This window comes from Oryx dammah, unplaced genomic scaffold (assembly GCF_014754425.2).
Source record: "Oryx dammah isolate SB20612 unplaced genomic scaffold, SCBI_Odam_1.1 HiC_scaffold_12, whole genome shotgun sequence".
NCBI lineage: Eukaryota > Metazoa > Chordata > Mammalia > Artiodactyla > Bovidae > Oryx > Oryx dammah.
The window spans coordinates 70,576,111-70,592,094 of NW_024070196.1; the positions used below are offsets into that span (position 1 = coordinate 70,576,111).

At 61.4% G+C, this 15,984-nt stretch overlaps 1 protein-coding gene across 1 annotated transcript in view; it reads right to left on the minus strand.

Annotated features, from left to right (window-relative positions):
* The window catches only part of BCR (BCR activator of RhoGEF and GTPase), an 86,833-nt gene that overhangs the window by 38,526 nt on the left and 32,323 nt on the right, over positions 1–15,984 (minus strand). The window contains exons 2-4 of the mRNA XM_040251201.1: positions 10,646–10,812; positions 2,854–2,958; positions 2,240–2,425 (exon numbers count right to left, since the gene is read on the minus strand). Coding sequence (XP_040107135.1) covers positions 2,240–2,425; positions 2,854–2,958; positions 10,646–10,812 — 458 coding nt within the window. The remainder of the gene's footprint in view (positions 1–2,239; positions 2,426–2,853; positions 2,959–10,645; positions 10,813–15,984) is intronic.

Here is a 15,984-nt window from a genome sequence, read left to right on the forward strand (position 1 = left end):
TAACAAGACAGATGATCAGGTGCACCAATCAGAACCCGAGCTGCACGTAACAGGACAGATGGAGACGAGGTGCCCGCCCCACACCATGTGAGGCACCGACAGGACACGGGCCTGTACCCTTAAGAAAACTGTCACGGTTGCGGTACAGATGTTAAGCTACAGAGACCTGGTGCCCACATCCTGACTCGGAAGGAGAACGGCCGTAAAGAGCAGGACACCTAACCTGGAAGAGATCCGCCGAAGGAGCGCGTATGGATTGGCCGTGACACAGCAACACGGACCGCCTCCGATGGGGCACTGTCCTGTGGGCTCCTTAGCAAGTACACGATGACACACTTAGAGATAAAAGGCAGGAGCAGCACTTTACTCTCAGACTATTCACTGCGTGTGTGTGTGTGCGCGTGTGTGTACAAAGGAGAGAGAGAGAGAGAAAGCAAAAGAGAAAGAGAAAGCAAAATGTTACAAGTGGCGTAGCCAGCACACAGACTTCTTTGTGCGATCCTTGCAACAATTCAGGAAGTTTGAAATGATTAGTAACCAAAACATCTGAGCTAATAAAAATTCAGCCAGAAACAAAGCCCCGACTGGGTAGTGATTAACCCCCAGGAAGGGGCTTCCCAGCGACGAGGTGTGGCTCGTGGGTTACTGGGGAGCGGTGGTACCAGGGCTGGGGCGTTGTGGGCTCCTGGGGGGGTCCCGAGACTCTCCCAGCCGGGGAGCCCGACCCCACTGTGCTAATCTGAAAGCGGTGGGGATGGGGACCCGTCCACCTGTCTGTGGGGATGCCCGGCCCCCGGCCCCGGGGGCACACAGGTGAACACACGGCACGTAGCCCCCAGCAACCACCTCCCACGGCGGCTGCTCTTGCGCAGGCCGCGCCTCCCCCGTCTGCCTGTTGCAGCACCTCACACATCCAGGACACCAGGGAGACCAGAGCAAACGCTGCAAATCCCGGTGTTTGTCAGACTATTAATTATTTTAAGTTTCTGGGTGACTTGAGTGTTATCTGGGGAAAAGCGTGGTTGCAGTTTCTGCTCACAACACGGGTCTTCAAAGATGGGGGTTTTGAGGATGGGGAGTACCGGTCTCCCAGCTCTCTGGCCCTGGGAAAGGGGTCCCAGGCAGGGGAATCTGAACCAAAGAGGCGTTCCTCCCCTTCCTGCAGCCCCGGGTAGTGGACAGAGGGGACGGCCCACAGGAAAGCCACGCCCGAGCGGAACACCAGGGTCCAGCGTGAGCCGAGGCTAGCCATCTGGGCGTCTGGGCAGCCCAGGAGGGCTGGGGGCTGGCGCTCGGTCTCCGTGGACTCCCAGCACTGAGAAGGGGGCCCAGCAACCTCGGCCAGGCCGGCCCGGAAGGCCGGGTTCCCTCTCAGGGAAAGAGCCCGCACACAGGAGGCCCGGGCAACCTGGGAGCTGGGATTTCAGGTCCCTGGAGGGGGATCCCCGGTCACACGGGCCAGCCTGGCACCTGCCTTCAAGGAGTGCCGGGGTAGGACTTGCAGTGCTGGGAGGCCACCTCTCTGCTGGGCCAGCCACACACAGACCAGCCCTGCCGCCTCCTCCAGCCCCGTCCGCGGGATGCGCCGGGTCTCCAGGGCGCCGCGATCACCGTCGCTAGTGATAAATTCGGCTCCAGGTCCTAAAACGGCTGCCACGGGAGCAAGCGGGGGCCACACAGGAGGCCTGTCCTCACCACGTCCTCAGTCAGGGACCGCCCTGGCAACCAGAGGGCTCCTCGCCCCTGACCAACCTTCCCTCCCCAAACTGCCTTTCTCTCGTTCTTTAAAAAATCCTTGACTAATCCTTTAACTCAAGAGAACTGCAAACATGCAGGAAAGCCCAACGAGCCCCGCTGTCCCCACCTGCGCGGGCGGCTCCCGGCTCCCTGCCCCGGCGCCCGTGCCTGGAAGCTCAGTCTTGCTGCCCGGTCAGCTGCCTCTTTGTGGTCCAAAGAGGGCCCCATCTGGAGCCTGAGCAGAACTCGGGAGGAGCCGGAAAGGACCAGCGATGTACGCAGGGTGGGCCGTGGGGAGAGAGCCTAGCTCGGTGTCCTCGCGTGGGGGTCCAGCAGGGGGCTGCACAGCACCCACTGCCGCGGCCCGCCCTGGGCGTCTGGGGCGGTGAGATGCGCCTGGACTCTCCCTCCCCACCACACCCCTGGCGGGGGGTGGGCGCCAGACTCAGGGAGAGGCCTGGCCCCCTGCGCGTCACCCCCGCGAGGCCCCCGGGTTCCTCACCAGCTTCTGGAAGAGGTCGCCCACGCGCTGCTGGCGGCCCCACTGCTGCACGCGCGGCAGGAGCCCGTCGTAGAAGTCCTTGTGGATCTCGTAGAGCTCAGGCACTTTGAAGAAGATGGTCTCGATCTGCTGGCTCGTCAGCACCGGCTGAGAGGTGGTGGCGGCCGCCTTCAAAGGCTTCATGGGCTGGAAGAGGGCACAGGTGGCAGGTGGGGGGGGGGGGGCAGGGGACGGGGCTTGCCGCCAGGTGTGCGGCGGTCATGTGAACACACACGCACTTTGGTTTTTAAATTTCAGAGGAGTTTCTTTAAAAAATCCTTGACTAATCCTTTAACTCAAGAGAACTGCAAACATGCAGCAAAACCCGACGAGCCCCGCTGTCCCCACCCGCGCGGGCGGCTCCAAGAAAACGTGAAGCCGGCTCGGCTGGGCACCACGTCTCACGAGCGCGTCCCCCGCCCCCCGAGGAGGGCCAACCTCCGCGGCGGGGCCATGTCCCGCCCTCCTGCAGGTGTTGGCAGGGATTCCAGGCGGGGGGCTGCTCCCAGGCCTCCATGGCAGCACTGCCCAGGCCTGCCCTACCCCCCCGGCCCCGCCCCCCCGGCCCCCCTCACCAGCAGCAGCGCCTCCAAGTGGCTCAGGTAAGTCTCCTCGCTAGCCAGGATGCCAGACAGGACCCATTTTCTCATCTCTGAGCCCTTTTCCAAGTCCAACTCACTCTGCAGCACAAAAGGACAAACGTCAGGCCTAGGGGGGCGGGTGGGGGTGGCGAGGAGTCGTCGAGGTGGAGGAACCCAGACGACCAGCTTCCCAAGAAGGCTCTGGGTGGGATGAAACTCGGGAGGCCTGGGGGTCCCCCGGCAGGTCAGCCCCCGGTTTCTGTCCTTGCAAAGTCTGGCCAGTCATCCAGCAAAGCCGGGGGCCACCCTTGGCCTTGACGCCGGGCAACCGGCAGTGGGGAACTGGGCAGGGCGGCAGGCAAAGCCCTCCTTCGCACCTTGAGCCCGTGACGGAAGAGGGAGGGGCGGCCGTCCCGGAGAGCCAGCCTCAGCACTGCTGCCACGGGACCTTTGGACTGGCCAGGGCTGGGTGGCCCCGCCTCCTCCCGTCACAGGGCGAGACTGGGGCTGACGCCACCTGCCCAAGGGAAACCCCATCTCCTGGGGCCAGGGCCTTTGTCCCTTAAACCTGCTGTTCTGAGCCTGCTTTCTAGACGCTGGGACCCACATACCTGTGGGCTACAGCAAGGACCCCTCCTCCCCACTCTGCAGTCTTTGCCTCGAACACAGAGCTGGCAGGCCCCTGGATGCAGAGGGGGGTGGGGGCGGGTAGGGTTCTGGAGGCCAAGACCACAGTGTAGCGCTGGGTGTGACGGTGTCATGCCAGGGGTGTGTCCCCGGCGCCCAGAACGCGACTGTCCTTGGAGATAAGGGTCTTTAGAATCGTAATTAACACGAGGTCAGTGGGCTGGGTCCTAGTCCAAAACGGCTGGTACACCCTTCTAAGAAGAGATCAGGTGATCAAAAGGCACAAACTTCCAGGAACAAGACAAGCAAGTCCTGGGGAGGTAAGCACGGTGACTGTGTGTTAGCCGCTCGGTTGTGGCCGACTCTTTGCGACCCCAGGGACTGTAGCCCACCAGGCTCCTCTGCCCATGGACTTCCCCCTCTGGAGTGGGTCGCCACAGTCAGTACCATACTGTATACGTGAAAGTTGCTGAAAGAATAGATCTTAAGAGTTCTTAGCGCACAAAAAATTTATAACCAGGCGTGGTGATGGATTGTTGAGTCATAGCTAGGAATCGTTTCACAATATACACATACGTCCAACCTCTGTCTTGTACACCTACAATAAACACCGAGTTATAAGTCGATGCCTCGAGAAGACGAGGAGGAGGAAGGAGGGGATCAGGGCACGGACGTACCCGGCCGGAAAGACGCAGGGGGAGGACGGGCATCTCTGAGCCGAGGAGAGAGCTGCCGGGAGGAACCCCCGCCCCCGCCCCCGACACCTTCGTCTCAGACGTCCCACCTCCAGAACTGGCAGAAATCAATCTCTCTTGTGTAAGCCACACGGCCTGTGGTGTTTTATTACAGACGCTGGGAAACTGACATGGAGGATGATTCCAAAGGCAACGAAACTGCTTCTTCATCACCTTCTGGGCTGAGGTCCTCTGCCCGCTCCCTGACCAGCAATGAGGCAGTCTGGGGTCAGGGCGGCTGTGCCCACGGCCTGCGCCCCACCTGGCTGGGGTTTTCCTCCCTACGCCCAGCCTGTGCTGGCCGGCCCCACTGCGGCCCGAGGGTGGTGCCAGGCAGCTGAGGCCCTGTGTCCCAGTGTCCAGAGAAGAGGACACAGCCCTGCCCTTTCCACCACTGGCTCCCCAGCCTGCAGGTGAGCGGAGACAGCCCTGTCCTTGGGTGTGGAACCGGAGCACTGGCCGTTGGTCACTCAGGGGGACGTGACGGACGGGGCAGGTCCCGGCCTTGGCGCCGCTGACACCTGGGGCTGCAGGATTCTCTGCTGGGCGCCAGGGGGCACCTGTGCCACACTGGGTGTCAAGCGGCACTTCTGGCCTCTGTTCACTGCACCGGCAGTAAGACCCCTACCCCCGGTCACGACAGGGCAAACGTCTGTGGATGTCGTCACCCGTCATCCCACGCCAGCGCAGGCCTCCGGGCACTCCCGTGTTCAGTCGTGTCTGACTCTTTGTGACCCTGTGGACTGCAGCACGCCAGGCCTCCCTGTCCATCACCAACTCCCGGAGCTCACTCAAACTCATGTCCATCGTGCCAGTGATGCCATCCAGCCATCTCATCCTCTGTCGTCCCCTTCTCCTCCTGCCTTCGATCTTTCCCAGCATCAGGGTCTTTTCCAATGAGTCAGCTCTTCGCATCAGGTGGCCAAAGTATTGTAGTTTCAGCTTCAGCATCAGTCCTTCCGATGAATATTCAGGGTTGACTTCCCTTTGGATGGACTGGCTGGACCTCCCTCTTCCGTTGTTGTTACGATTCCACTTGTTCATTTGTTCCTGGCTGTGCTGGGTCTTCGCTGCTGTGCAGGATCTTCCCGAGCTGTTGTGAGCGGGGCTCCGAGTCTCTGGTTACGCTCGGGCCTCTCACGGCACTGGCTTCTTTTGTTGCCGAGCACAGGCTTCGGGACCTGCAGCTGTGAGCTCAGCAGCTCTGGCTCCCGGGCTCCAGAGCACACACTCCACACTCGTGGTGCCAGGCTTAGCTGCTTCGAGGCATGAGGGATCTTCGTGGATCAGGGATGAAACCCGCGTCCCCAGCATTGACACGCAGACTCTGTCACTGAAGCACCAGGCAAGCCTGGTTTGATCTTCCTGCTGTCCAAGGGACTCTCGAGTCTTCTCCAGCACCACAATTTGAAAGCAGCAATTTTTCAATGCTCAGCCATCTTTAGGATCTGACTCCCACATCTGTACATGACTACTGGAAAAACCATAGCTTGGACTATATGGGCCTTTGTTGGCAGAGTAATGTCTCTGCTTTTTAATATGGTGTCTAGGTTGGTCACAGCTTCTCTTCTAATTTCATAGCAGCAGTCACCATCTGCAGTGATTTTGGAGCCCAAGAAAATAAAATGTCTATTTCCATTGTTTCCCCATTGATTTGCCATGAAGTGATGGGACCAGATGCCATGACCTTAGTTTTCTGAATGATGAGTTTTAGGCCAGCTTTTTCACTCTCTTCTTTCACCTCAGCAAAAGGCTCTTTAGTTCCTCTTCACTTTCTGCCAGAGGTGGTGTCATCTACGTATCTGAGGTTATCGATTTTTTTCCCGACAGTCTTGATTCCAGCGTGTGCTTCATCCAGCCCAGCGTTTCTCATGATGTACTCTGCATATAAGTTAAATCAGCAGGGTGACAATAAATAGCCTTGACGTACTCCTTTCCAATTAGGGACCAGTCTGTTGTTCCATGTCCAGTTCTAACTGTTGCTTCCTGACCTGCATACGGATTTCTCAGGCAGGTCAGGTGGTCTGATATTCCCATCTCTTTCAGAATTTTCCAGTGTGTTGTGATCCACACAGTCAAAGGCTTTAGCGTAGTCCATAAAGTAGAAGTAGATGTTTTTTCTGGAATTCCCTCACTTTTTCTATGATCCAACGGATGCTGGCAATTTGATCTCTGGCTCCTCTGCCTTTCCTAAATCCAGTTTGTACACTGGGAGTTCTCGGTTCACCTACTGTTGAAGCCTGAAGGATTTCGAGCATCATCCCGGTAGCCTGTGAGATGAGCGCCACTGTGTGTTTCCATCATACCTGGAACAGGACCTCCCAGGGCAGCCCCTCTGTACCCCCAACCCTACTGGCCCTTCCGACCTGCCTGGCCTGGCGGGAGAGAGGTACTTTGTGGTGGAGAAATGGCAGATCTGACAGGAAGCATGCGGGGCTGAGTCAAGGGGTGGGGGTGCAGCCATCAGCCAGGCCTGCCCTGCGAGCCCCACTGTCTCAGGCCCCTGCCCTCCTGCCCTGAGCCTTGGCTGCCCAGGTGCAAACTGGAGAAAAGGAGCTCAGTTTCCACTTCCCCTGCATCCGCTTTCTCCATCCTTGGGACTTTTACAGCACATCCTGGCTGCCCGCTGGGACCACCCAGAAAGGCTGCCCGGACCACCACTCTACTCTGGGAATCGCTGTGTGTGCAAAAGCCAGGCGCACATGTGTGTGTGTGTCTCGCGTGTACACGTGTGTGCTCATGGGTATGTGTACACGTATGTGTGTGCTTGTGTGTGTACACGTGTGCTCACACACGCATGTGTGTGCTTGTGTGCACGTACACGTGTGTGCTGTGTATATGCACGTATGTTGTGTTCATGCACGTGTCTCATGTGTACACACGTGTGTGCTCGTGGGTATGTGTACACGTGTGTGCTTGTGTATGTACACGTGTGTGCTCTTGCCTGTATACATGTACGTGTGTACCCCTGCGTATATGCACGCATGTGTGTGTTCGTGCACATGTGCTCGTGCCTATGTACACACGTCTGAGCTCGTGTTCATGCATGTGTGTGTGTGTGTGTGTGCACGTAAGTGTGTGCTCACGCATGTTCCTGTCTGTGTCTGTGTCTGTGTATGGGGGGTAGCTATCACAGTAGCTTTCAGCCACTCTGGCGAAAGGATACCCACGTCCCACACCACAGCCCCGTCCAGGCCATGCTGAGCAGCGGGAGCCTCTGGGCCAGGGTGCCCAGAACCCCAGGTTCTCCCTAAGATCCACAGAATAAACCAACCCGCGAAGAGGGCCCAGAGCTGCTGGCTGGGCCCTGGCGTGGCCACACCTTCACGAAGGTGCAAGGGTCCCTCCAGGGAACCCTCGTCCATGAGACGAGCAGGTCCCCGGGTCCAGGACTGTCCGGGCAGCTGGCTCCGGGGCCCCCAGCAACATCAGCAGAGACGTGCAGGGTGGGGGTGCCCAGCCACCCCCTCTCCTCTCAGACCACGGAGGCCACGTCTTGAATGGAGGCACCCCGAGAAAGCTGCTCCCAGGGGGCCTGCCCGCACCTCCCACGGTGGCCAAGGTGAAGGCTCGTGTGCCCAGGGGGAGCTGCTCCCCAGCCTGGCGGCCAGGACAGCCAGGTGGAACAGGATAGCGCCCCGTCCAGCTCTCCACTCCCGAGGGCCTGGCTGGGTAAAGGAACGTCTGGGTGGGGCCTAGGGCTCGACTAGAACCTTCTCCTGAGCCTCAGAAGGACTGGGGGAAGCGGACAGGGGCCTGGACGCTGGCCACCCAACCCAGAGGCGAGCCGGCGGAGGGAACAGGAGGAGGGGCAAAGGGAAGGGCGGGACCGCGGCGTTGACACCTGCCCTGCACACGTGCAGGCTCTGGGAAGGGTGTGTGCAGGCGCCCGGGATGCGGAGAGGGCTGGAGCAAGCTGGAGGAAAAGGGAAGAGGCCTCCACTGCCCGGGAGAAAGCGGGGAAGACAACACAAGCCCCGAGGCTGAGAGAGAAAAGAAACCCCTGGTGTGACAACAAGGTCAGGGAGAGAGGGAGGGAGCCAGGGCAGCAGAGGGGCAGCCCGCCAGCCAGCTGCCAGGCCCAGAGCTGCAGGCCCCCGCCCGCACCCCGGGGCGATCGCGGCCTGCTGGCCAGCGCCGCTGCAGAACAAAGGCCACCCCCTCCCAGGACACGGCAGCTGGGGTGACGCCTGGACACTGCTTTGCACCCCTGACGCGCTGGCCAGCAGCCCTGCTCCGGGCCCCCTGGGAGCCCGCTCCTCTCTGCAGCGTCTCCGAGGGGCTGACGAATGCATAACCTCACTGTTCCTCGCAGAGACGCGGGACGTGTGTCTGCTGGCCCTCGCCCGGGACTCGGGCCCCCAGCTGGCATTGCACATTCGTTGTTCCGGGGAAACACAGACATGCCCAGCGGCCCCTCTGAGGATGACCACTGGGAGGGAGGCTCTCACTGAGGCTCCGCGCTGGGACAGCCTCCTAGGGTCGCGGGACCCACCCTACCGCCCACCTGGCTCCTCCCCCAGTGCCCCGGGCAACTCCCTGTGGACCCCCTACTCACCCTGCGGGCATGCGTTCCTGGAGCTGGCCTGCACCCCCAGGAGGCCAGCAAACGCCCGCATCGCCATGGGGTCCCCGGGAAGGTCCTCCTGACCCCCCCACCCCCCCCACACCGAAAGGGCCCAGGCTCGGCAGTGGAGGCCAAGCCCCACCGAGGGCGAGACTAAGGGGAACGGGCAGGCACCCCAGCCCTGGCGGATGGGGGATCGGGCAGCTGCGACCGCGAGACCACAGCGCTTCCTATGGGCGCCAGGAATCCCCAGCCTCATCATCCTCAGACCCACAGTCAGAGACGAAAGAGGGAAGTGTCCCTGCGTGGCAGATGGGCCCCCAGAAAGCCGGCGCTCTCTGCCGGTCTCCGGGGCCCCGAGCCCTGGACCACGAGGCTTCCGGAACAAAACCACCAATGCCTCATCCAGCCCCGCCCGTCTCCCCCAGGTGCCTCCCGAAAGCCCCCTGGGCCGGGTGCCCGCTTGGGGCTGGAGCCCCCAGGCCCGACAAGCAGGTGCAGCCTTCTCACCGTGTGTAAGGTGAGACGAGTCCAGCAGGTGGGTCCCTCAACTGGGGATAAAAGGTGGGGGTTCTGCGTACTGGGGGCCTGAGGGCAGGGGCCTGGGGAGGGGCGGGAGGTCACGTGCTGGGTGAAGAAAGCCCTCAGGGACCACAGACAGACAGGGAGGACAGTCCCAAGTCCAGGGATCGGCCGTTAGGATGCCCATCTGCCCCAAGTCACACCCGCGACGCAGAGTGAGAAAGGCCTCCGGAAGGGCAGGGCAGGGGCTGAACGGCTCAGCTGAGGGGTGGGGAAGCCTTCAGCGCCATCACTCCAGCTCTCTGAACCTCCGTCTCTTCGTCTATGGAACGCTGGGGCTGGCCGTGTGGGTACCCGCACCAGGTAGGCATGCGTTCACACGGGCGCCTACCCACCGCCCCCGTTTCAGGGGGAGAAGCCTGCCCGGCAGCGGTGAAAGCCAAAGGGTCAGCGGCTCAATCACATCCGGACTCTTTTGAGATCCCACGGACCACAGTCCGCCAGACTCCCCCGTCCATGGGATTCTCCAGGCAAGAATCCTGGAGCGCGAGGCCATTTCCCTTCTTAAGAGGAACCTTCCCGACCCAGGGACTGAACCCGGGTCTCCCGCACCGCAGGCAGATGTTTTTACCGTCTGGGCTGGCAGGGAAGCCAGAAATCACAGAAGCCAAAGGGAAACGGCAGTCCTGAGCGAAGGCGCCAGCCCCGCAGGGGGCACACGTGGTGAGGAGACGCGCTTCCAGCCACAGGGGAAACCACAGCCCTCGCTCTCATTGCTAAACCAGGGGTGGAGATGCCCAAGAAACAGGCTGAGCGGGAGAGAGGCGTCTGTCATCGGGGGCAACACATGTGCTCAGCCCAGCAGGGCGGGCCCAGGAGGTCAAGGGGGTGCCCAGCCGGTCCCTGACCCGCCTCAGGGGCGCCAGCCTGACACACGGGGCCACGAGGACCAGGAGTCAGGCTTCCACGGTTGCTGCCCGCGAGGGAGGTCACCTGGGGCGGTGCCAGCTTCCGCTCGCCACGGACCTCGGGGCCTCAGTTCCATCGCAGAGCGGAGGGGACGGCAGGAGGGTTACTAAAGACAGGGAGGCCCCCGGAGGAAGACCCCGGGGAGCGGGTGAGCCATCTCAGCAGCTCCTTGGGCAAGAGGGGGGGCCAGTGTGCCAGGGGTGTCCTGGACCCCGACCCGCCGTACACCCTGCTGGCCAAGACAGAGCCCCGGGACCCCCGCACCCGCCCTCCATGCCCAGGCCCCGTGCACCCAGATCTGGGACGAGGGCCTCAGGGAGACTGGACCCTCGGTGGCCCCCTCTCCCACCCTCCCACCCCGACTCACCGCTCTGCTGGGCTCCGCCGCGTCCCGGCCGCCCCGGGCCTTGCTGCCAAGGTGGGGCGAGGACGCGGGCGAGTCGTCGATGTAGGGCAGCCCGTCCTGGGGCCGGCGCGGCTCCTCTGCCCGATCCGAGGCACAACCGAACCCCGGCGGGGTCCCGAACAACGCGTCTGCAAGTGTGGAGAAGCAGGCGGCGTCAGAGGCGGGGAGGGGCTGAGGGCTGTCAGCCTGGGGGGCTGGGGGCACCCCACCTGTCCCCTGTGGGCCTGGAACAGAGGCCTCATATAGCCTGACTTCACCTCCACAACTGACTCTGCAGGTGGGCGGGGTGGGGCGCCTCCTCCCCAACATGAGGCTGGGCCTTTGATCCCGTGGGGGTCGTGGGGCCTGAAGGGTGGACCCCAAACGCCAGAGTCCTGCTGTCCAGGGGCATCTTTAAGACCCATCGGGGGGGATCCAACCTGACCCCCCGACCCAGGTGCAAGGCCAGGAAACAGGCTGTGCCCCCTGCCCCCCAGCTGAGGGTCCCCAAGAGCAGAGCGTGGCTTATCCTACAGCAAGCTCTCCCCGATCTGGGGGGCGGTAACTGGGCACAGAGCTCACACCCTGTTGCTTCAGGCACCAGGCAGTCAGTGCTCCCCCAACCCAGGCCCCACGGATCACAGGCAACACGGGCTCCAGAGCCCGCTTCCCAGAGCTGCTCTTACCGAGCGGACGCCCTGGCTGGGCCATCAGCCCATGAGGGCCCGGCCCGTTCCAGCCTCACGTCACGGCCGCCTGTCCACTCCTCCTTCCAAAGGGCGCCCGGGCCTTCCCAGAGATCATCCCAGAGGTCATCCCAATGGGGCTCGGTCACGTCACCGTTACGCGCCCGCAGGCAGCCCGAGGTGCCAGCACAGGCGGCCTCCGGGGCGTTCAGTCCCCAGTTGGCGACACCTTAGGGCACCAAACGCTCCGCGTGCTGCCGGCACCCGGACCGCCCTGGCCAGGTGGGCCCAGCGCCTGGCACCGGCTTTCCAGAGCCTACTAGAGCGGAGGACGGGCCTCACTGCCTTCCACGGGCGCCGCTGGCCAAAGTCCCCGCTCCCTGCCCCGCCCCCGCCTCACCCCACCCCTCCAGCTCCGCTCCCGGAAGGTCACCGTCCTCCAACAGGCGCCCTCAGCCCTGGCTACCCGCCAGCGTCATCCGAGGGTTCAGAAAGCGTAACCCAGGTGGGCCCTGCACGTACTGACTGAATCGGGGGGTGGCCTGGACCCCAGTGGCCGCGAAGGACCCCCAGGGGGCTCCAGCCAGGGCAACCGCACACCGGCCCGGCGCTGAGGGCTGGCCACGCCGCTGCGCCCGGGGCCCTGGGGTCTGCCCTCGGGGGCTGGTCACCAAGGCCAGGCTGGGCTCTGCCTGTGGGCCCACGGGAGGGTCCCAGTCCTCGGGGCCGCTTCTGGGGTGAGAGCCGCAGAGGACGCTGAGTGCCGCACGGAGGCGCCCTGATACCTCTTAATGCACCATCTGAGGGGCTTCAGGGACCAAGACCACTGCGCTGGGTGGCACCCTCGGGGCCCTTGGGCTTCGGGGTCTCAATTTTTATTTTTTTGGCCGCACGTCACAGCATGTGGGTCTTAGTTCGCTGACCGGGGATCGAACCCATGCCTCCTGCGCTGGGAGATTGGGGTCCTAACCACGGGGCTGCCAGGGATGCCCCTGGACTGTGGGTTCTGTATCGTCCTGAGGGCGCAGCCCGAGCCCACAGTCAAGCACTGCCTCCTCCTGAGAAGACGCAAAGGCTCAACTCAGCATTCCTGAGGACGTGGGGGGCGGGGGGTGCACAGAACTCCGGTCCACACCCCGCCCCCCAAACAAGTCTGATCCTGGCTTCCTCTTCTTTTTGGAATCACATTTAAAAAAAAAAAAAATAAGGACCTGTCCTCCGGCGGGGGGCAGGGTGGGGGAGGAAGGTTTGCAGACTCGAGAGGCTCCAGTTCCACACAGGTGGCAACACAGCTGATACGGTGCCGATCACTCGAGCCGTCTGCGTCTCAGGTTCGCCGACTTGAAACTGGGCCCAGAATCTAGACCACGGACAGAGCGCGCCCGCCCGGCGCTGAAACATCGCTGTCGCCCAGCCCACCCCGCCGCCTTCGACAGCTCCACCCTCTGCCCCGGCTTCCCGTTAGCGCAGAATGGCCAGCATCCACACGTCCCAAGAAACCTTCAGCTGTTTGTTTTTTTAAATAACCATGCTGCAGAAAGTTACCATATTTTTCCTTTCGTGGAAGAACACGACCTGAGCACGTCACCTGATTTCCAGGCCCGTGAGCGCACTGAGCTCATGTCCCAGGTCAAGTCAACACCGAATCCCCAGGAGAACCTCGGGATATCAGGGTCAGGCTTGGGAGCCCCGGGCTCACCCCCAGGAACCGCAAGTGTTCACGTGTGACTCCCTCTCGCGCTGGTTCCACAACAGCATCCGGGCTAAAGCCCAGCGTAAACCCAAGTCCTCGGTGAGGGGCCACTGGCCCACGTCAAGAGGGGCTGGCTGTTGGCGCTGCCGTGGAAGCTTCCCCCGACCAGGCCACTCTGAGAGGCCAGGTCTGCAGCCAGATGCCAGGGGTCACAAGGTGGTGCCCTGGGAGCTAAAAACCCAGCCGTCTCCCCACCCTGCACACATCTCCCCAAGTGGACATCGGTTAAAGGAACCAGGGCCATTAAGCCCTGGGCCTGGCCGGCCGGCCACCCCTCATGCTCTCACCCAAGGGCTCAATCTGCCGCCTGGCCCATCTGGACTCAACAGCCCTCCCTCTGATGACCGCGCCCCTCCCCAGCGCCTCCCAGGCTGTTCCGATGCAAGTGTGTCACGGGAGGAGAGCCCCCACCCCCCGCCTGCTGCTTCTAAGCAACACGCGGGGACCTGTCTTCCTCTCGCTCTGCGGCTTCCACACCCGACGTGCCCCCGTCTTGAGCATAAGGCATGATTCGGGATGAGAAAGGCTGCTGTCTGCCCAGACCCACAGCAGAGCGAGAGGCAGGGCGTGCCCTCCAACCCTCTGCCAGCAACACCCAGAGGGAAAACCTCTCCAGGCTTGGCCACCTCAGGCAGGACTGGGCACTTCCTATAAAGCTCGACCCAAGGCTGAGGCCAAACCCAGGAAAGCAGTGTGCGTGGCCTTGGTGGGCCTGGGACCCCATGGCTCCTAGAGTCTCTGGGAGATGTTGTTGTTATTGAGTCGCTAAGTTGTGTCCGACTCTTTCGATCCCATGGACTGAAGCCCGCCAGGCTCCGCTGTTGATGGGTTTCCGGACAACAACAGCTGCGGTGGGTTGTCATTCCCTCTTCCAGGAGGATCTTCCCGACCCAGGGATTGAACCGAATGAACCGGTGTCTCCTTCATTGACAGGCAGATTCTTTACCACTGAACCACACCAGGCAAGAGAGGAGGCTTAGCTGAACAGCTCACAGTGGGGAGGGGAGGAGGTGGGAGGGAGTGGGGCTGAGTCACAGCTCCGGCTGAGTGTGGAAAGGCGTGGAAAAGCGTTTACACAGTGAAACCTGAAACCTCCTCTGCAGGCAAGTCAGCCGAGCACTCATCTAAAATCCATTCTCTGACGCCTGGAGAAAAGGCAGCCTCCCTCCCCACCCCACAAAAAAGGCAAAGGAGTAAGTCCGGGGCGGGGGGGCCAAGTTCCCGTCCCCTTCTTACACCTGAAGGGCAACACTGGTTGAAAAAAAAAAAAAGTCCTTCAAAACATCAAACACAGAACACCTGCAGAATCCAGCAACCGCACTTCCGGTACGGACGCAAAGGGATTCAGGGGAGGGTCACGCCCTGGTATCTGCACGCCCACAGTCACAGAGGCCAAATGGCAGAAGCGCGCGCCTGCCCGCTGAGGCATCACCGACACAGCATTCAAAGCAGAATACGGCTCGGCCTCAGAAAGGAAGGCTGCCCAACGCCGGCAGCACCGTGGCTGAGCGACCCCGGCCAGCCCGGAAAGGCAGGCGTACCCTCTGACCGCACCGTGTTGCTGTCCTTGTCTCTCGGTCGCGATCTTTTCGACCCCATAACTGCAGCGTCTTTTAATTTCACAGCTGCCGTCCTCGGGGTCACAAAGAGTCGGACACGACTGAGCAACTGAACTGCAGCACAGCAGGCCTCCCTGTCCTTCACCACTTCCCACAGCTTGCTCAAACTCATGTCCAATCGAGTCGGTGATGCCATCCAACCATCTCATCCTCTGTCGTCCCCTTCTCCTCCCGCCTTCAATCTTCCCCAGTATCAGGGTCTTTTCCAATGAGTCAGCTCTCTGCATCAGGTGGCCAAAGTATTGGAGTTTCTGCTTCAGCATCAGTCCTTCCAATGAACACCCAGGACTGATCTCCTTTAGGATGGACTGGTTGGATCTCCTCACAGTCCAAGGGACTCTCAAGAGTCTCCTCCAACACCACAGTTCAAAAGCATCAATTCTTCGGCGCTCACTATATGAGGTCCCTAACAGTCGAACTTGTATATGCAGAGCACGGAACAGGGGTTACCAGGGCGGCAGGTAGAAGGGAACGGAGCGATACAGTTTAATGGGGCAGAGTCTGGTTCAAGAAGAAGAGGACTCCTGGAGCTGGACAGCGGGGACGGCTGCGCAGCAATGAGGAGGTGCCTCATGCCTCCGTGCTGGACAGGCACAGGGGCTAAAACGGCGCACCTACCCATACGTACGCGCTCCGGGGGGTCCCTCCTGCCAACGCAGGAGACCCAAGAGACGCAGGTTCGAGCCCTGGGTGGGGAAGACCCCCTGGAGGAGGAAATGGCAACCCATTCCAGTGTTCTTGCCGTGAAAATCCCACAGACGGAGGAGCCTGCGGGATACATACAGTCCACGGGGTGCAAAGAGTCGGACACGTCCGAGCGCACTCACAGACACACACATTCCTAACGGCCCTGCCGCCACTGGCGACGTCAGGGGAGCAGACGAGGAAGGCCTCATCTCTAGCAGCCCCTCGGCAATCACAGCCACAATAAGCACGGAACAGGGGGTGAAGTCAGTCAGAGAGAGAAACACGTATCGCAGACTACTGCTTATACATGGAATCTAGAAAAAGGGCACAGATGAAGTTATTGGCAAAGCAGAAATAGAGTTACAGATGTTTACAGAACAAACCTATGGTTACCAAGGGGGGCAGGGGGTGGGGTGGGACAGACTGGGAGACTGGGATATATACACGCCATGGTCTCTAAGACACAAAACCAACAAGGCCCTACTCGACAGCACAGAGAACCCTACCCAGGAGTCTGTAATGACCTATATGGGGAGAGAGTCTAAAAGAAAAGTGGACGTTTATGTGTAACTGATT